Source organism: Emys orbicularis, chromosome 3 (assembly GCF_028017835.1).
Source record: "Emys orbicularis isolate rEmyOrb1 chromosome 3, rEmyOrb1.hap1, whole genome shotgun sequence".
Lineage (NCBI taxonomy): Eukaryota > Metazoa > Chordata > Testudines > Emydidae > Emys > Emys orbicularis.
The window spans coordinates 215531138-215553102 of NC_088685.1; the positions used below are offsets into that span (position 1 = coordinate 215531138).

General features: G+C 49.2%; 1 protein-coding gene across 1 annotated transcript in view; it reads left to right on the plus strand.

The window, feature by feature from the left end:
• The window catches only part of SYNDIG1 (synapse differentiation inducing 1), an 85297-nt gene that overhangs the window by 11514 nt on the left and 51818 nt on the right, over positions 1-21965 (plus strand). The window contains exon 2 of the mRNA XM_065402127.1: positions 1414-1551. Coding sequence (XP_065258199.1) covers positions 1414-1551 — 138 coding nt within the window. The remainder of the gene's footprint in view (positions 1-1413; positions 1552-21965) is intronic.

Below are 21965 nucleotides of genomic sequence, written 5' to 3' on the forward strand. Positions count from 1 at the left end.
CAGGACTCTGCACTTGTCCTTACTGAACCTCATCAGGTTTCTTTTAGCTCAATCCTCCAATTTGTCTAGGTCACTCTGGACCCTGTCCCTACCCTGCAGCCTATCTACCTCTTCCGCAAACTTGCTGAGGGTGCAATCCATCCCATCATCCAGATCATTAATGAAGATGTTGAACAAAACCAGCTCCAAGACCGACCCCTGGGGCACTCCGCTTGATACCGGCTGCCACCTAGACATCTATCCATTGAGCCCGACGATCTAGCCAGCTTTCTATCCACCTTATAGTCCATTCATCCAACCCATACTTTTTTAACTTGCTGGCAAGAATACTGTGGGAGACCAAATCAAAAGCTTTGCTAAAGTCAAGATATATCATGTCCACTGCTTTCCCCTCATCCACAGAGCCAGTTATCTCGTCATAGAAGGCAATCAGATTAGTCAGGCATGACTTGTCCTTGGTGAATCCATGTTGACTGTTCCTGATCACCTTCCTCTCCTCCACGTGCTTGTGCCATGGTCAGTATTGTAACTAGCCCCAGCAAGGCCAGACAGGCTCTATGCTGGGATTGTAAAATGAGCAGTCTGGTAACCGTTCCATTGCGGGAGGATGTGTGTGCTGTTCCTTGCAACCTGCAAAGGAATCCTCCACTCCACACTCACATCTTTAACCCTTCCCAAAATGCCTTGAGATGCTTGAAACAGCATTAGCAACATACAATGCAGTCCCGAAATGTACACGTCCCGGTCCCAGGCTGAATGACTCCAGGACAGCATTTGTCCTGGATTCCCTGTGGCACCACTCTGCCTCTGCCTGAGGCTCTGTGTGGCACCAGCCTCTTCCCAGTGGGGGGCTGAAGTGAGCCTTAGCACCCACTCGCCATCAGGCCCCGCCCCTGCTCCTCCTCTTCCCCCCGTGGCCCCGCCCCTGGCCAGGCCAGAAGCCGGAGACGGGCAGTAGTAAGAGTTGCCTAGGGAGCCCCAGAGTCCCAGACCCTCCCCCTGCCCTGGTCAGCGCAGCCCAGGGACAGGGACACAGGCCGGGCGCTGCTCTGGGGCACCCTAGCTCCAGTAGAGGGTCCAGGGCTCCCCACAACGGCCAGGGCTCCCTGGGCAGCTCTTCCCACGTCTCAGCTCCGGCTTCTGGCCTGGCCAGGGGGTGGGGCCACGGGGGAAGAGGAGGAGCAGGAGGCGGGACCATGGAGGGTGTGGGGCTCCTGTATGTGACCTTTTTTTTTTTTTTTTTTTTTGCATTTTGGAAAGGTGATTATCCTGTCTGAGCTATAAAAATACGCCTCAAGTTACCGGGGAGGTTCTACTCGTAGGTGCTCACAGACGGCACCTTTGGCAGGGGAGGAGTAACTGAATTATTAACCGGAGTCTTTTCTTTCTTCCTTCTTCCACTTGCTATTCCAGAGCGACTACTCGAGTGACACAGAGAGTGAAGACAATTTCCTCATGATGCCCCCAAGGGATCATCTCGGCCTCAGCGTATTCTCCATGCTCTGCTGCTTTTGGCCACTGGGAATTGCTGCCTTTTATTTGTCACACGAGGTAATGTAAAAATCTCTCCTGCTAACTCAGAACACGGCAGCCTAGGATTTGGATGGACCCAGTGTGATGTGGAAGGAGGCAACTGGGCATATCTTTTTGGGTTACACACACATGATGTGGATAGCTAGAAGCAGAGAGCGGTTCAGAGTGTAGATAACCCACTGGTGAGTGTGTGTTCCAGGTCTCCTTCTGTGGAAATGCATATATCGATGGTGGCATGTACCTATATGTTTTCCTTTGTACCGAGTGCAGATGCTATAAAAGTCCTTAGCTCTGATTCTTGTGGTCCAGTCCTATGTTGCTTCATAGTTGAGAGGGTCACCACTTTCCTGTTGGAAAATATCCTTTTTGGAAAAATTCAATTTTGCACGGGAAAAATTTTAAATTTTGCTGAAAAATTTCCATCCCCCCTCCCCAGGAAAACTCAAAATCACCGCTCCCAGACAGCCCACCTGGAAGGCTCCGTCAGTTTCATTTTCTGTCCAGGGAAAAAGTGACATTGACAAGAGCATTCCAGACAGGCAGAGGGAAAGCTGAAAAATTCCAAAATGGGTTTTTTCTGGGAATCCCTTCCTGTGAACCATTTTGCTTTTTCGACTTTTCAGCCCTATTCGGGATAGACAAATTTGCAAAAACATGACATTTTTCTTAGGAAGGATTTCCTTTTTCCAGCCACGCTATGACTAATATCCACTCAACGTCTCCCTCCAGTGCGTCTTCAGAAAGGCTGAAATGCCGGAAGTCTCTCAGAGCAGAGGGTAATGTAACTTACAGGCCTGGAATCACATTGCTGGACTCATCGGTGGTTACAATGAAGTGTGCTGCCAACACTAGACAAAAATATAAGAGAAATGAAGCAGCACATTGGCGCATGCCATCTGTGTGCTTCACAGCCCTGAAATCACTCACATTCTAGTCTGACTCTCTAATCTCCCAGCTCTAAAGTTCACCAGTATTGTCTCTGTCATGTCTGTATGTATCTATGTACCTCTGAGGCCCTTAAGATCAAAGGAACCTACAAATATGGTTTATTGTGTAGCACCTAGAGCAGTGGTTCTCAAACTTTTTTTTTTCGCGGACCACTTGAAAACTGCCGAGGGTCTCAGCGGACCACTTAATGATCTTTCCAAAAGTCGTTTTTACCATTAGCTAACTATTGTAAAGCGCTTTGGATAAAAGCGCTATATATATAAAAAAACCTTAATAATAATTAATGGTTTTTTGTTCTACAAATAAAAGCACACAATTCATTTTTTAACATCAGTAGTCTTACTTTTCTAATGCGATGGATGTGTCCTCTCTCCCCTGCCGCGGCAGCCCCCGAGCTGGGGCTGGGAAACCACAGCAGCCACAGAGCTGAGGCTGGGAAGGAGGGCTGTCCCTCACCGGCAGCCGCAACCCTGGAGCTGGGGAAAGTCGCCTCTTTCTCTGGGGACATGCAGGGCTGCAGCGACAAATTCCCCCCACTGTCCCCTCCCACCTCCCCATATTGTCCCCAAGGCAGCCACATCACCTTACATGTGCGTCTTCTCCAGGGTCCAGGCACCTAATTAGTGGAGCCACACCTGCGCAGTTCCACTAATTAGGTGGGTGGCCCTTGATTCTCTTGTGTGTGGCCACCCAGGCGTGCATCTTAGAGGGAACTATCCGCAGACCACCTGAATGGAGCTCGCGGACCACTGGTGATCCATGGACCACAGTTTGAGAACCTCTGCCCTAGAAGATGCTTAAAATTAAAATCCGTAGAAGTTAGGTTTTGAGCCAAAGTGTAGAGGAATATGGGAAAATGAAGTTGCTAGTGTGAGAAAAGTTAAAGATAAGTTGGAGACAGAGTGTTCTGGGCAAGTCAGAGTTGGCAAGCACATGACCTGGGGTTGTGTTACCATTATGTTTTCATAGAATCATAGAATCATAGAATATCAGGGTTGGAAGGGACCTCAAGAGGTCATCTAGTCCAACCCCCTGCTCAAAGCAGGACCAATTCCCAACTAAATCATCCCAGCCAGGGCTTTGTCAAGCCGGGCCTTAAAAACCTCCAAGGAAGGAGACTCCACCACCTCCCTAGGTAACGCATTCCAGTGCTTCACCACCCTCCTAGTGAAATAGTGTTTCCTAATATCCAACCTGGACCTCCCCCACTGCAACTTGAGACCATTGCTCCTTGTTCTGTCATCTGCCACCACTGAGAACAGCCGAACTCCATCCTCTTTGGAACCTCCCTTCAGGTAGTTGAAGGCTGCTATCAAATCCCCCCTCATTCTTCTCTTCTGGAGACTAAACAATCCCAGTTCCCTCAGCCTCTCCTCATAAGTCATGTGCTCCAGACCCCTAATCATTTTTGTTGCCCTCCGCTGGACTCTTTCCAATTTTTCCACATCCTTCTTGTAGTGTGGGGCCCAAAATTGGACACAGTATTCCAGATGAGGCCTCACCAATGTCGAATAAAGGGGAACGATCACGTTCCTCGATCTGCTGGCAATGCCCCTACTTATACAGCCCAAAATGCCGTTAGCCTTCTTGGCAACAAGAGCACACTGTTGACTCATATCCAGCTTCTCGTCCACTGTGACCCCTAGGTCCTTTTCTGCAGAACTGCTACCTAGCCATTCGGTCCCTAGTCTGTAGCAGTGCATGGGATTCTTCCGTCCTAAGTGCAGGACTCTGCACTTATCCTTGTTGAACCTCATCAGGTTTTTTTTGGCCCAATCCTCTAATTTGTCTAGGTCCCTCTGTATCCGATCCCTACCTTCTAGTGTATCTACCACGCCTCCTAGTTTAGTGTCATCTGCAAACTTGCTGAGAGTGCAGTCCACACCATCCTCCAGATCATTAATAAAGATATTAAACAAAACCGGCCCCAGGACCGACCCTTGGGGCACTCCGCTTGAAACCGGCTGCCAACTAGACATGGAGCCATTGATCACTACCCGTTGAGCCCGACGATCTAGCCAGCTTTCTATCCACCTTACAGTCCATTCATCCAGCCCATATTTCTTTAACTTGGCGGCAAGAATACTGTGGGAGACTGTGTCAAAAGCTTTGCTAAAGTCAAGGAATAACACATCCACTGCTTTCCCCTCATCCACAGAGCCAGTTATCTCATCATAGAAGGCAATTAGGTTAGTCAGGCACGACTTCCCTTTGGTGAATCCATGCTGACTGTTCCTGATCACTTTCCTCTCCTCTAAGTGTTTCATAATTGATTCCTTGAGGACCTGTTCCATGATTTTTCCAGGGACTGAGGTGAGGCTGACTGGCCTGTAGTTCCCCGGATCCTCCTTCTTCCCTTTTTTAAAGATGGGCACTACATTAGCCTTTTTCCAGTCATCCGGGACCTCCCCCGATCGCCATGAGTTTTCAAAAATAATGGCTAATGGCTCTGCAATCTCATCCGCCAACTCCTTTAGCACCCTCGGATGCAGCGCATCCGGCCCCATGGACTTGTGCACATCCAGTTTTTCTAAATAGTCCCGAACCACTTCTTTCTCCACATAGGGCTGGTCACCTTCTCCCCATATTGTGCTGCCCAGTGCAGCAGTCTGGGAGCTGACCTTGTTTGTGAAGACAGAGGCAAAAAAATCATTGAGTACATTAGTTTTGGTTATAACCGGTTTGAGCAAGATTTTTCATTAGTGTTTTTGAGAATTGTGACTGTTTTATTACAATGCTGTCTATATTAAGAGCATGGGAAGGACACTGGGGCAGATGTTAATTTAAATCATGGGTAAAGAGCCAACAGGAAGGTGGTGGAACTCTCAGAATGGTAAAGGACAGTTTAATGCTAATTCGTATTATAATGGCATCTAAAAGGAGTGGTTTTGCTAAATTGTGGGAGCGTGCCAATTAACATCCAGGGTTCCAGGATGAGACGGCTGTGGCTGATCACCCATTTCACCTTTGAGTGTCAGGATAATAGTAACATTTGTGTAAGCCGTTTGCCTAACGAATCATTGTTTCTTTTTAATAACATTTGATTCTATCATTCCAAGTGTCGCCTAGCAGGCCTCTCCTAAATCGATTGTCTGTAACTGACCTACACAGTCAAACCTAAAAAACTAAAGTTGGGTTTTATTGAACCCTTATCTTTAACAAGGTAATATTGGGAACATTTCAACATAAAGGTTACAAAAGGTTACAGTAGGAGGGAAGAGGTATGAAGCTACTTTATTTTAAATGTATCGATCACTGGACATTTGATCTTAGCTGCCTCCAAACTGCAGAGAAGATTAAGACTGATTCAGTAGAGAATTTAACAAGTTTTTCCTTGTTTGAGGGGTATTGATTGCTCCAGGCTTGTGTCAGGGGAATGTTCAGGAGAAAGCTGAAAGTGGAGATTGCATACCTGGTGTAGAAACACAGTACACCTCTACCCCGATATAACGCTGTCCTCGGGAGCCAAAAAAATCTTACTGCGTTATAGGTGAAACCGCGTTATATCGAACTTGCTTTGATCCACCGGAGTGTGCAGCCCCGCCCCCCCGGAGCACTGCTTTACCGCGTTATATCCAAATTCGTGTTATATCGGGTTGCGTTATATCGGGGTAGAGGTGTATTTGGGTGCCCAGTATTTCAAGTCCTCTGCCATCCAGCCAAAGCTGTTAGTGGACAAGATTCAGCACAATATGAAATGTTTTCCTACCATAGAGAACTGTTCCATGGAGGTGCATTTGGGATCCTACTTTGTGGCCATGACCCTACTTTTATTTTGGGTAGGTTGCTGTAATACTGTTACTCCAGTAAGACTGAAAACTACTAACTGGTTTTATCCAGGCAGTGAACTTACAGCCGGTTCTATTAAATGCGAAACCTCCCCACTGTTCATGTACTGGTACCGTTTTGATTATAAATGCACCCAGAGGGAGGTTATTTAAATGCTTGATTTCCATACTATGGGTGAGCATAAGAACGGCCAGACTGGGTCAGTCCAAAGGTCCATCTAGCCCAGTATCCTGTCTTCTGATAGTGCCCAATGCCAGGTGCCCCAGAGGGAATGAACAGAACAGGGAATCATCAAGTGATCCAGCCCTGTCGCCCATTCCCAGCTTCTGGCAAACAGAGGCTAGGGACACCATCCCTGCCCATCCTGGCTAATAGCCATTAATGGAGCTATCCTCCATGAATTTATCTAGTTCTTTTTTGAACCCTGTTATAGTCTTGGCCTTCACAACATCCCCTGGCAAAGAGTTCCACAGGTTGACTGTGCCCTGTGTGAAGAAATACTTCCTTTTGTTTGTTTTAAACCTGTTGCCTATTAATTTCATTTGGTGTCCCCCTAGTTCTTGTGTTATGAGAAGGAGTAAATAACACTTCCTTATTTACTTTCTCCACACCAGTCATGATCTTATAGACCTCTATCATATCCCCCCTTAGTTGTCTCTTTTCCAAGCTGAAAAGTCCCAGTCTTATTAATCTCTCCTCATATGGCAGCTGTTCCATACCCCTAATAATTTTTGTTGCCCTTTTTTGAATCTTTTCCAATTCCAATAGATCTTTTTTTGAGATGGGGCGACCACATCTGCACGCAGTATTCAAAATGTGGGCGTACCATGAATTTATATAGAGGCAACATGATATTTATCTATCCCTTTCTTAATGATTCCCAACGTTCTGCCAATGCACATTGAGTGGACGTTTTCAGAGAACTATCCACAGTGATTTCAAGATCTCTTTCTTGAGTGGTAACAGCTAACTTAGACCCCATCGTTTTATATGTATAGTTAGGATTATGTTTTTTCCAATGTGCATCACTTTGCATTTATCAACATTGAATTTCATCTGCCATTTTGTTGCCCACTCACCCAGTTTTGAGAGATCCTTTTGTAGCTCTTCGCAGTCTGCCTGGGATTTAACTATCTTGAATAGTTTTATATCATCTGCAGATTTTGCCACCTCACTGTTTACCCCTTTTTCCAGATCATTTATGAATATGTTAAATAGGACTGGTCCCAGTACAGACCCCGGGGGGACACCCCTATTTACCTCTCTCCATTCTGAAAACTGACCATTTATTCCTACCCTTTGTTTACTATCTTTTAACCAGTTAGTGATCCAGGAGAGGACCTTCCCTCTTATCCCATGACAGCTTACTTTGCTTAAGAGCCTTTGGTGAGGGACCTTGTCAAAGGCTTTCTGAAAATCTAAGTACACTATATCCACTGGATCCCCCTTGTCCACATGCTTGTTGACCCCCTCAAAGAATTCTAGTAGATTGATAAGGCATGATTTCCCTTTACAAAAAACCATGTTGACTTTTCCCCCAACAAATTATGTTCATCTACATGTCTGACAATTTTCTTTACTATAATTTCAACTAGTTTGCCCGGTACTGAAGTCAGGCTTACTGGCCTGTAATTGCCGAGATCACCTCTGGAGCCCTTTTTAAAAATTGGTGTCACAGTAGCTATCCTCCAGTCATTTGGTACAGAAGCTGATTTAAATTATAGGTTACAAACTACAGTTACGACTAACAGAAGTATTGGGAGCATAAGCTTTCGTGGGTAAGAACCTCACTTCTTCAGATGACTTGCATCTGAAGAAGTGAGGTTCTTACCCACGAAAGCTTATGCTCCCAATACTTCTGTTAGTCTTAAAGGTGCCACAGGACCCTCTGTTGCTTTTTACAGATTCAGACTAACACGGCTACCCCTCTGATACATAAACTACAGTTAGTAGTTCTGCAATTTCACATTTGAGTTCCTTCACAACTCTTAGGTGAATTCCATCTGATCCTGGTGACTTATTACTGTTTAGTTTATCAATTTATTCCAAAACCTCCTCTGCTGATACCTCAATCTGGGACAGTTCCTCAGATTTGTCACCTAAAAAGAATGGCCCAGGTTTGGGAATCTGCCTCATATCCTCAGCCATGATGCAAAGAATTCATTTAGTTTCTCCGCAATGGCCTTATTGTCCTTGAGTGCTCCTTTAGCATCTCGATCGTCCAGTGGCCCCACTGGTTGTTTAGCAGGCTTCCTGCTGCTGATGTACTTAAAAAAAAAAAAAAAAATTGCTATTACTTTTTGAATTTTTGCTACTATATATATATATATATATATAGTAGCAAAAATTCAAAAAGTATATATATATATATATATATATATAAACAGCAAGCAGCAGCCTGTTGCAGAAGAGAAGAGCCCACTTACCATTACAATTACCTGGCTCTGTCAAATTTCAGAGGGCCTGCTGGGAAAAAAGGTCCTACCAGGAGGCATCTTTGCAATTCAAATAGATTAATAAAGGCTTGATTGTCAGAAAGGAAGGTACAGTGTATTGTATATTACCTCCAGGGCAGGATGACAAGCATTTGTGGGGAGAGGGTCAACAGTTTTTGTTTTTTAATTTAAATTTAAATATATTGTGAAATGTTAGTATTATTAAACTCCCTTTTTAAATGTAAAATGTATTTTAAAAAGCTGTTCTCCCCCCCCCACCTCCCCCCCCCCGCCCCCCCAAAAAAGAAAAAAGATCTCTGAATGGTTATTGAGAGGTTTTAAGTTTTGTGAATTAAAAATTCTGAGAATGTTTTCCATAAATTATTCTGAAGAAAAACCATTTGGGAAAAATGTTGAGTCTTTTGGGGTGGCGGTGGTGAGAGAAAGACACGCACAAAGTGGGTGAGGGAATATCTCTTATTGGACCAACTTCTATTGGTGAGAGACACACTTTTGAGTTACACAGCGCTCTGCTTCAAGTCTGGGAAAGGTGCTCCGAGTGTCACATTAAATCCAAGGTGGAACAGATTGTTTAGCATACATAGTTCATAGAATATCAGGGTTGGAAGGGACCTCAGGAGGTCATCTAGTCCAACCCCCTGCTCAAAGCAGGATCAATCCCCAGACAGATTTTTGCCCCAGATCCCTAAATGGTCCCCTCAAGGATTGAACTCCTGGGTTTAGCAGGCCAATGCTCAAACCACTGAGCTATCCCTCCCCCATTGCAAGATATTACCTCACCCACCTTGCCTCTAGTATATTCTAAGGAACCATTCTAGGTGAAGTGGCCTGTTGACACCCCTATAGACATAGGTCAAAAAAGGGAGGTTAGTGGGTTGCAGATTGTTGTAATAAGCAATAAATCCAGTGTCTTTATTAAAACTACGATTGAAATGGCTATCAAAGTTATGAATTTAAGCTCCCAGGCCCGTCTTTTGAAAGTGTTGTGCAGGTTTCCTTTGAGGATGAGGACTGATCGGTCAGACATAGAGCGATCTCTTTGTGAAAAGTGTTCACCCGCCGGTGATGTGGTGGTTTTGTCTTTTATCACTTTCCTGTGTGAGTTCATTTGAGAGCGCAGTGATTGTCTGGTTTCCCCCACAGAGTCATTATTGGGGCATTTAGTGCACTGGATGAGGTACAGCACAGGTTGTGACAGGCTTGTGTAGGATCCATGGATCTTGAAAGGTGTGTTGTGGGAGGCATTGATCATTGTAGCAGGTGGAGATATGTCTGCAGGGTTTGTATCTGTTGTTCTGGCAGCATCTGGTGCTGCTTTGGGTTGGTGGGTCCTGGTCTGCGGAAGCTTGCTTCTGATGGTGAGCTTGGCGAGGTTGGGTTGGGGGGGAAGTTTGCAGGTCAGGGGAGAGTGCATCATGGAACGGGCGACCCAAATACCCTAAGAGAACTACACACCCCTAGTTGCACCTGCCACCCCATACTGGAACCCATACAGGGTATCATCAAATAGCTACAACCCATACTCGATGGGGACCCCCCCCCCCCGCTGAAAGAAATCTTTTCTGAACCCCCTTATCTGGCCCCATTTTACAGACAGGAAAACTGAGGCACAGGACGCTGAAGTGGCTTGTCCACAATCACCCGGCAGGCCAGTGGCAAAGCCAGGACTAGAACCCAGGTCAACTGAGTCCCAGTCCAGTGCTCTATCCTTTAGACCTCACTGTCCTATCATGTCACGTGACATATCACACCTGACAGATAAGTAAACGATTGAAGGCAGAGTCAAGGCGGGTAGTTTGCAACCAGGCTTGCCGAGATTTGTGTGCCTGGACAATTCTGCAAATACTCGTGTGCAGCAAACAAATGTGCAGAAAAGGAACAAAAGGCTAAATTCATCAGACAACTTGTTTGTAACAATACCATCATAGGAACAGCTCTGGTTCTTGGTGACGTTACTGTCCCATGCAGCAAAGGGGATGAGACTAGGGACGTAGGAGTGTTGGCTTAAATTTTCAAAAGCGATTCGTGACTTTTCAGTGTCTCTATTTTTAGTTACCCAAATTGAGACACCTTAAAGGGGACTGGCTTTCATGAAGAGCTGAGCACCCGACCGCTGAAAACATGGCCCCTTTGCGGGGGTCTCAGGTTGGGCCCCCAAACTCCCTCGTTGCTTTGAAAATGTAGACCAACGTTTCAGCTCAGGGTTAAGTGCCGCCCTGGGGCAGCGAGGAGAGGCCTGTATTGCCATTGCCTGTGCAGTATCAATTCTGCAGATGCTTTATCCTCTCCATCCTTTCAGGCTGACATCTTATGTAAGCATTAAAGTCACGTTCCAATAAAATAGTGTGATATCGTCAGAAAAAGAGCGAGAGTAAGCGCTTTGAAGTGTCCCTCCTGAGAACTCAGAAAAAGAGCCTTTTCTTTGTCCTTTGTAACAAAGCAATATTTTAGAAGGCTTAAGCTTTAAACGGCTTAGCAAAAGAATGACTGCGACAAACCCCTTTGTTTTGGGAGCGAGTCAAAATTAGAAGCATTTCTTCAGTCTCCTCACACAAAGCTCTTGTGAGAAAGGTGCTCTTCAAAGCCGGGACGGTTCATGGCAGAAATCTTCACAGCTGAGCTCTGTGCAGGTCTCCAGGTCCAGCAGTCCAAGGCTGCACTTCCATCCTTCCTGCCTCAGACCCCCCTTCCCCAGGAGAATTGTACTTAGCGTTGCGATTTAAAAACCCCTCCCGCCAAGGCTTTCCAGGCTCCATACAGAAGACACAATGATGTCTTGGTTCCTTTTAAACTGTTTAAATGTTAATAATTAGTTAATATTGCTTCTAGTTCATTCATATTATTTCGGTATTTACATTGGCCTAAATCTTGAAGTCCATACTCAAAATCACTCAGGGACGCTCCCAATGGGCCAGATCCCCAGCTGGGGTAAATTGCCACTTCAGTGGAGTTACACCAATTTACACCATCTGAGGATTTGGTTCGTTGTCTTCAGTGACAGTTTGCTCCAGTAATAACCTCAGCATTTGCTCCACACTGCACGTGTATGTGCTTGAGGTTGCCAAGTCAAGCACTCAGCAGTTAGGAAATGCCAGTATTAAGGTTGCCCATGTAACCTTAATTTGGCCCCTTTCTGTGTATTCGGTCCCCTTCTGCGTACGTGTTAGGATAGGCTTTAATTATACAATCCCATACTATTTTTTCCCCCGGACCCCAAACTCATTCGGTGACTTGGTAGCTGTTTAATATCTCTCTTTAACCTCTTCATCCAAAGTACAGCTGCAAGCCTTATTTCCTGCCCAGAATACCGAATTATTCACATCCTCCCAGGCGGTGCTCTCTCCAGTGTGTCTGAGAGCTAGATCCACAAAGGGGACTCAGACACAGCGTAGCAACACCGAACGTTTAGGTGCCCCGCCGTCAAATGGAAGCCACCGCTCTGAGTTATGGGTCCAGGCTCCCTGGACAATGCTTGGGCGGGAAGAGGTGCCGTGAGACCCACAAAAGCCAGCGTTCCAAGCGGGAAGCCACCTAAGCCAGCCAATAGGAAATGCCAAGGAGAGGGGTATGGCCTAAGCCCCACCTCTTAAAGTGACTTGGGTAGCTAAGTCCGAGACACTTCCTTCCATTCAGGATTCACAGCCGGGTCCTCTCCTGGAGTCCGGCACTGGGATGCCCTTATAGGCTTTCGCCTAGTGGTTAGGACTCTCATGTTTGATTCCTGCTCTGGCTAGCTAGCAGGGTCTTGAATGTGGGTCTCCTTTCTTCCCAGGGGAGTGCACTAACCACTGGGCTATACAGTCCTTCTGTCTCTGGCCTAATGCCTGTTGAACTATTTATACACAGGGGAACTGATCCGACAGGAAAGACCGAGAAAGCCCCACACCCAAGTATCCTGTGGCCCAATGGCTCCCCCAGCAATGTTTTGTACAGGGCCTGATCCCGTGGGCTGCAACTGAGAAGTCCGATCTGGTCGGCTCCCACAGGCAGGATAAGCAGGGGAACAGCTAGGCTGAGGCTACCTCAAGTCGAGGCGGCTCAACCAGCTCTGCCTGCAGAGTGTATCCAGCTTGTGAGAGCATCCGGCTTGTGCTCAGAGGTTGGGGAGTGACGCCATTAAGGTGCTCGGCTGTTACGGGACTCTGTAATTCACATCTCGTTTCTCGAGTGCATCATCCGATTTGTTTCTAAAGCTGTAGGCTCACGTGTACAATCTTCCAGTCCTGTGTGCTCCTCTGTATGACGGTGGTTTTCTTGTCTCCTACCCTGTGTCTGCCTAGTTTATTTAGACTGTGAGCTGTTTGGCGTAGGGGCTGTCTCTTAGTGTGCTGTGTGTATGGGATCCTGAGCTCGACTGGGGCCCAAGCAGTCAGTTTCCCGCTGAGCCCGAGTTACCGCCTGCTGCCCCCGGGGTCATCTCTCCTCCTCCTGCTGTGGGGTTGGAATGGTGGGAGCTGCATGCACAGCTCCTGCCAGCCGCTGCCGCTCTGTGTCTGCTGCGGCGCGAGAGGCGCAGCTGCTGCCCGGCACGCTCACTCCGCAGCACGCACCGCGCAGAGCAGTAGCAGCGGCTGGCAGGAGCCGGGCTTGCAGCCCCTCTCCCAGCACCAGTCCTGCAGGCAGGAAGAGGAGAGAGAGCCTGAGCTAGAGACGGCCCCGTTGTTTTCCAACCTGACACTTGGGTTGGGTCTGGTTGCAGAGCTCTAGTCTGTGCACGTGATTTTCCTCTCACTTAAAGTAGTGGAAATCCAGCTTGTCTGGCCATCTTGTTTCCCCCAGATCACTAGGATTCTGCCCACTGGCAGCTGGGAAGAGTCTCTGAAATGTGGGGATTGGTTGGCTGCACGGCGCCAGGACTCTTCAGGCCAGAGTGCGATACTAGAGCAGCGGATGTGAAAATAATCCATAGGAAATGAAATCGACCATGAAGCAGAGCAATACTGCCCCCTTGGCAGTGACTTTGGGGGGTTTGCCTTCCCCTGCAGCACAGGGAGTGGGTCACTTGCCAGGATTACTTGGGTGTGTCTGTCATTGCCCTGCCATTGCGGGAGCCTCAGGCACTGGTGAACCTGGGTCCCGCCTGTTCTCTGCCAGTGGCACATCTCCTGTGGGCTGGGATACTTTGGTCTGGTTTTGCTTGTCGGGTGCTGGATGGTGCCGATGGCCTATGATATACTGGAGGTCTGACTAGATGATTTGCTGCTCCCTTCTGGCCTGGCAGTCTATGACTCTAGGACTTGACTGGCATAAAGCACCCATGCAAGTTTGCAGTGAGTTAGCTTCCCAGTTTAGGAGCTTCTCTGGAAAGGCGCAGCCCCTAATAACCCTGGCACCAGGCCTCAGCCCCCCTCAAGCGCACGTGAGGACGCAATTCCAAGATCAGATATACAGACGCTCTGGGGAGGTCCCTTCAACTCTTCATAAGAAGCGGGACATCTGTGGTGTTCTGCCTGCCAGCAGCATTGCAGAGCCATGAGGACACGGAGAGAATTCCACTTCCAATTCCTGCAACAGGTGGTGTTTGCCCAGAACACCGGCCCTGCCAACATCCCTGTTCTCAGGGTACCTTTCAATGACCCCAAGTGGTCACTGGTCGAACATCTCGTTTGACTGACACTTCTTCAGAAGCACAACACGCCCAACCGTCCATGTCGGTAGTTGACTCAGAGTATGGACAAGACAGCTTGCTACAGCAGGTAGGCACCCCTGGCTGATCTCCTCTCAACGTTCTCATCTAATCTGCTGCCCCTTAAGGCAAACAGACGAGACTCCACAACAAAGCATCCAGTGTGTGCCGGAGAAGTGCTTGAAAGCAGATCAGGTAGACTATTCCTTAACAATCATTCCCTTACCAAGGAGGAATGAAGGCCAGATTATGCACGTGCAGATTTCACCGAAGAAATGTTTTCCCTCCAGCAAGGTGGCTCACATGTGTGGATGCTCACGAGGGACTCGGTTGGCTGCATGCAACGGACAGACATGGCTGTCATGGCAGTGATCATTCCACATGGTGCCTGCGTATTAAGTTGAGTTTGAGTGTGTCTGCATGTCTCTGGGTATAGCAAGCCGGCGGAGAAGGGCACGTGCTTGCCGGAATACAGATCGATCCCTTGTTAATGAATTTGGTGGTGCTGGGATGAATGCATGCCAATCAAGTATGTATGGGTTGTTATTGAAAGGCACCCAGGCTGAAATTTAGCATCCAGAGTGTGTTTGCAGAAAGCCTTTGGTTTTTCATTGCTCTCTCTCATCATCGCTCCGATCACACAGATGACAATCGGGTGGGCGGAGGGTGGCAGTCAATATGGAATGATGGCAGCCAAGGCCAACATTAAATAACATGACAGCTGTTCTCAGCAAAGCTACGGGAGGAATGACCTCGCTGGAAATCTATCCCAGCGTAAGGGGACTGACTATGGTGTCTGGAGAGGAAGAATGGTTTGGTAATTAAGGCAGTAGCCTGGGATGCAGGAGATCTGGGGTTAATTCCCAGCCATGCTGCAGACTTCCAGATGATCTAGCTCATTTGGGGTTACAAAATCATCCTCCTTTGAAAGGAGTCTGAACATAGAATAGAATCCAGCAGGGGTGGTGATTGTGTGACGGAAGCGCTGTCTTTACAGTAATTTTGTCCTATCTATTGGCTAAAATGGGCTGTGGATCAGGAAACCTTAGCAATACCTTGGAGAAGGCCCCTTCCTTCCCCCTTGTCCCCTTGGTCTTGTGATTGGGTTCCCAAGTCAGGAACCAAGGCACAGCAGAGGAGATTAGGTTAATGAACCGCTTGATTGACTCGGCCCTGAAGCTGATTTTAAATCATTAGAAAGGTAGCTTGCAAGGAACATTCTCATCACCGTTCAGTTTATTACGCGTCATTGTTTAATTATGAGAAAGCTGTGGCCCAGAAAAGAAACCAGCTTGAAATGTTCAAAGAGATAGAGGGGTCTTTTACAACCACCCGAGTGTGGCAGGAGCTGGTCCAGCCCGGGGATTGATCTATGAATGCTTTATGCTCTGAGACCATAAAAACAAATGCAATTTCAACCGGTGCTGCTGTCGTGGCCTATATTAAAGGTTATGTCACAATGTTAGTCAGTGAAGGAACGCGTTGTTCCGACACCGAGGGAGAACGTGGTTTTTAGAATACCCTTAATGTGACCTGTTCTTGCTTTCTTCCTGAGCACTGCGCTTCTGACACATTTATGAGGCTGCATGATAGAGGATGTCCGTGCCAGTGCTAACAAACATCATGAAAATTAAATGGTTGTAATTTCCTTTGTGCTCACAGACATTGATAACACCCCGTGGTGTCAGCCAAGATCCGGTACCCCGTTGCGGTAGGCGCTGTATCCAATGAGAGACGGTCCTTGCCCAACAGAGCTACAACCTAAACAGACAAAGGGAGTGTTGGCGTAAGCCTCGTTTTACAGGGCAGAGAGAGTGAGTGATTTGCTTCGGCTGGCCCAGGAAGTGCATGGCAGAGTCGAGAACTGACCGTAGATCTGAATCCCAGCTCACTGCCTTACCCACCAGCCTATCCCCCTTGGGTGCTTTAAGCCTACCACAAATTTCACTTAGCAGCCATTTCCTTTGTCTCTGCTTGATGAGACATGTAGTATAGCCCATATGATGGGTGGGATTTTCAAAGGAGCATCAATGACTGAGGAGCACAAGCCTGGATCTTGGAGTTCGTGCTGCTCAGTCACTGGTGCTTTGGAAAGGGGCGTCTTTCAAACCGTGGTGTCTTGTTCTCATCCGAGTGGAAAACAGGCCTCAAACGCCTGCCCTCCCAGCCCGTTCTGTGGCCCTCATCACCATAACAGCTGAGCCTCCTCAGGCCCAGTAGAAGGTGTCGCCCGCCTGGTCAGCCGGAGGTAGGGCAGTGCTGTTATTGTACACGTGGGGAGCCGAGGCACAGGGAGAGACATGACTTGTTCACGGTCACACCAGGAGTTTATGGCGGAGCAGGGACGTACCAGGGTTGGGTGCAAGTGCCGGAATCCAAGGATTTAGGGCTAGATTCCCAAAAGAAATCAGGGGCCCAAATCCCAGAATCAGCCCCCACTGGGGCTCCCAAAGCCCAGTTCAGCTGCCGCCCAATCTGTAGGTGCCTAAGTGTTTGCAGTAAAAGTTCCCTAGGCGCCTGTTTCTGCAGCCCTGCCCAGTCCCCTTCTCCCAGTCTGCTGCTAGTTAATAACCCCCACGGATGAGACTCAAAGATCCCAGTCTGCCAGTGGCCGAACTTTCTACCCCACAACTGGTACTGCCCCCCAATGCCCCCCCAAACAAATGGACTGGTGCTAGGCACACTTGTCCCTCCAATCAATCACTTCGTGCTGGACTTCCACGCCCTCCCCCTCCCCGAATCAGGGCTGCTCCCTTCCCCAGCTCGGCAGCCACCCCCACCTCCCAGTACATCCCTTGCGACCCCGGCACTCCCCGCCAGTGCCCGCCGCCCAGAGCTGTGATCAGGGAATTCCTGACATGGGCTGCCCCTGGGCACTATACGCCTGTGCCACCCCATAGGGCACCCTTGGAGTCCGCAGGCGCTCGCGGGGAGTTCCAGCTGTAAACAGTCCCTGGAAGTAGGCACCTAAGCCAGGTCAGACCTTCCTTATGAAAAACCAGAGGGAGAGAGACGTCTCTCCATGATAGCCTGCAGCCCCATGGCCGGGGCACTCTGCTCGGATGTGGGAGACCTGTTTTCAAATCCCTATTCGACCTGGCTTGGAGCAGGAACTGGAGCCCCCCCCTCCCCCGGGTGAGTGCCCTGACCACTGGGCTATTGGGTATGCTAGGGCTCACCCTCTGCCCAATCCACCTCCTCCTTTGGCGTGAGGCCCATCTGGTAGGCCTGCTTTGGACGGCACCTGCTGGACTGGGCCCCACAGGCAGGGAAGTGATACTGTGAGAAGCTTGCCGGGACTTGGGCGTCCCCATTGGCAGGAATTTGGGCCGTTAGGGAATTTGGGTGCCAGCTAAACAAGGGGTTTGAGGCTCTCAGTAGCACCCAACTGGTGAACTTGGGCACCTAAGGTGTCAGCTAGACGTATTAGCCCCTTTGTGGATCCAGCTCTACCTGGCTGGCCTGAGGTCACTCAGCAGGCCTGGGGCAGAGCAGGGATCTGAGCCAGGCTGATGCCTCAGCCATCAGCCCATCCTTCCATGGCTGGCGCTTTTAGTGCACCTAAGAATTAAGCTGTAGTGGGGCGGACGGCCCCACTCCCTGAGAGTGTGGGCTGCGGCAGGCCAGTGCGCCTGCGCAGACAGGGAGCCAATTAGAGAAGGTCTTATTGGGAGCCAATCAGGGCCCAGATTGGAGGCAGCCAATCAGGGCCAGGCTCAGCCCTATAAAAAGGCTGCTCAGGGAGAGAGCAGGCAGTCTGTCCCAGGCCTTCGATAGGGGAAGGTCTGTCTCCAGAGCAGAGAGACTAGCACCGTGGACAGCGCAGTGCTGGCCAGGCTCGGGGAGCAGAAGGGAACTCCAGCCTGGTGTCTGCCAGACTGCAGGCCCTGAAGGGAAGGACCTAGCGGGTGCAAGGGGCCGTAGGGGAAGCGGCCCAGGGAAGTGGACAGACGAGGGGAGAGGAGGAGGACAGTGAGGCTGCCACCATAGGGTCCCTGGGCCAGGATCCAGAATAGAGGGCGGCCTGGGTTCCCCCCCTTTCCCCTTTGCAGTACACCCAGCCATCGGCCGTAGGGAGCAGCCATCATAGACTACGCCAGATCCCTCACAAGAGGGATTAGACTTTGGGGTGTGTAGTTGGACATGTTGGCTGGGGCACAGAGAGACTGCTAATCACCAACACCCCCAGAAGTGGGTGAGACCGGAGCAGTGGGCATTGCCAGAGGGCAGTGTCCTGAAGAGGACGCCGCCGAGCAGGAAGCAACGCGGGTCCACATGCCAACCAAGGGCGAGACAACGGGCGGGACACTACCGAGAGAGGGCGCTCCACTGGACTGAGCTAATTCCTGAGATGACCAGCAGGAGGCGCTGCGGTGGTGAGTCCCACTGTCACATAAGCCCTTGTGTTCCTAGCTGTTCAGAGGCAGCCAGACTCCTCCCGCTGGAATCACACCTGAACCTTTGAGATTTCTCCAGTCCGAGAAGGCCGTGTGTAAAATGTCGCTCATCAATCATCTCAGAGCAGTCTGGAAACTGGGAAGATTGTAACGCAACCGGCATGTGAGAATGGGGAAGATGTGGCGTGAGGGGGAAGGTGCAGAAAAAGGTCAATAGCGCTTTTCTCCAGTGTACATAAAATATTCCATTAGTTTTATTACCGAGAATACATTAGCATCATGTGTATCAGTAGGTGCATTTTAGTGCCGTATGCACCTCTGAGAGATGAGAGGAGGCTGAATCTAGCGAAAGGGCTATTTTGATTAGAAACAGCCCTTAGCTTTGGGAACAATGCAGTAATATTAGATAATGGACTAATCTTTCACCTCTGACTGCACAGATTTCAGTTGCCTAAGACACAAATGAATTGAGTGGTGGAATTAGATGACTCAGGAGACTGGTAATAGACTATGGGAAATTTAATCTCTAGATCACTGACCAAGGCTGGTAGTGGCTAAAAGTAATTACCATCCGATGGCTGCTCAGAGACCTGAGGCTAAGGCACTGATTCAGGAAAACACATGGTTTCCCTGACATCCTAGCGGGCTTGGCTCCCGAACGGATTGGTCAGTAAAGCTGTGCATCTTCGCTATTCCTGCTGTGGCCCGGTAAATGATCCAGGTCATGGAGATAAAGCTCAATCATCTCTGGCTACTTCTAAGGGCTCTCGTCTGCATTTCAGTTGTAGGGCTTTCAATCAGCCACGGCTCACAGGACCTCAGCCAGCCGCCAGCTCAGAGCTCTGGCTGAGATTTGCAAAACACAGGAGGCTAAAGCCTGGCTCCTAAATCCATATTTAGGCACCTGATTAAGTAGACTGGGTTTTGGAAGCACTGAGCCCCCTGCAGCTTTTACTGAGCTCAAAGAGAACCTCTGAGGGGCCCACTTTGGTAGTGGGAATTTTATTCATTATTTATTAACGTAATGCCTGGCTGCCCCAGTCTTGGCCCAGCACTCGATACAGACACAGAATAAAAAGCCTCCAAAAGCTTACAATCTAATAGTGCCCAAGCCTTTTACAATCCAAGCCATGCAGCCGGGCATGTACATTTAGACATTTCACAGCTTGGCCAAAGACGCACCATGAAAACCTTTGTGAACGGTGGAAGCAGCCAGTCCAGCTGGGAGCTAGAAGTGTCTGGCCGACATCCTTTGTAATTTAAGGCTGCTAGAATCAACTCCTGCTTGAGAAGTTCTTTTGTCAGTGGTTTGAAAGGGGTGTCTGAATTGTCTTATGTCTACACTACGAAATTAGGTCGAATTAATAGAAGCCGGTTTTATAGAAATCGGTTGTATACAGCCGATTGTGTGTGTCCCCACATAAAATGCTCTAAGTGCTCTAGTCGGCGGACCGCGTCCACAGTACCGAGGCTAGCGTCGACTTCCGGAGCATTGCACTATGGGTAGCTATCCCACACTTCCCGCAGTCTCCGCCGCCCATTGGAATTCTGGGTTGAGATCCCAATGCCCGAATGATGCAAAACAGTGTCGCGGGGGGTTCTGGGTATATGTCGTCAGGCCCCTCCCCCTCCATCAGAGCAACGGCAGACAATAGATTCGCGCCTTTTTACCTGGGTTACCTGTGCAGACAACATACCACGGCAAGCATGGAGCCCGCTCAGCTCAGCTCACCATCACCATATGTCATCTGGGTGCCGGCAGACGTGGGACTGCATTGCTAAACAGCAGCAGCAGCTAACTGCCTTTTGGCGGTAGACGGTGCAGCATGACTGGTAGCCTTCATCGGCGATCTGGGTGCTGGCAGCCGTGGGGCTGGCAGCCGTAGGGCTGCATTGCACCAGCCCTTGCCTTTTGCCTTTTGGCAGTAGATGGTTTATTACGACTGGTATCCGTCGTCATCGTACTGCAGTGGCTGTCAATCATGGGCACCTGGGCAGACATGCTCATCCTATCGAACTGTCTTGACAATGATGGCTATCAGTCGTAGTATGCTATTTTCTGCCAAGTGCCCAGTATTTTCTGCTAAGCACCCAGAAGAGGCCGAGGGCGATCTGGGTGCTGGCAGACGTGGTGCTGGCAGACGTGGGGCTGCATTGCTACACAGCAGCAGCCCCTTGCCTTTTGGCAGTAGATAGTGTACTAAGACTGATAGCCACTGCAGTATGACGATGATGGATACCAGTCGTAATATACTAACTGTATACTATATACTAACTGATGTTTCACCAACATCAACGTGGGATGGCCGGGAAAGGTACATGATGCTCGCGTCTTCAGGCACTCTGCTCTGTTTCGAAAGCTGGAGGAAGGGACTTTCTTCCCGGACCAGAAAATAACCGTTGGGGATGTTGAAATGCCTATCGTGATCCTTGGGGACCCAGCCTACCCCTTAATGCCATGGCTCATGAAGCCGTACACAGGCAGCCTGGACAGGAGTCAGGACCTGTTCAACTACAGGCTGAGCAAGTGCCGAATGGTGGTGGAATGTGCATTTGGACGTTTAAAAGCGCGCTGGCGCAGCTTACTGACTCGCTCAGACCTTAGCGAAAAGAATATCCCCATTGTTATTGCTGCTTGCTGTGCGCTCCACAATATCTGTGAGAGTAAGGGGGAGACATTTATGGCGGGGTGGGAGGTTGAGGCAAATCGCCTGGCCGCTGATTATGCGCAGCCAGACACCAGGGCGGTTAGAGGAGCACAGCAGGGCGCGGTGCGCATCAGAGAAGCTTTGAAAACGAGTTTTGTGACTGGCCAGGCTACGGTGTGAAACTTCTGTTTGTTTCTCCTTGATGAACCCTCCGCCCCGCCCACCCCACCCGGTTCACTCTACTTCCCTGTAAGCCAACCACCCCACCCTCCCCTCCCCCCTTCGACCACCGCTTGTAGAGGCAATAAAGTCATTGTTACTTCACATTCATGCATTCTTTATTAATTCATCACACAACTAGGGGGATAATTGCAAAGGTAGCCCGGGATGGGTGGGGGAGGAGGGAAGGAAAAGGACACACTGCAGTTTAAAACTTTAACTCTTATTGAAGGCCAGCCTTCTGATGCTAGGGCAATCATCTGGGGTGGAGTGACTGGGTGGCCGGAGGCCCCCCCACCGTGTTCTTGGGCGTCTGGGTGAGGAGGCTATGGAACTTGGGGAGGAGGGC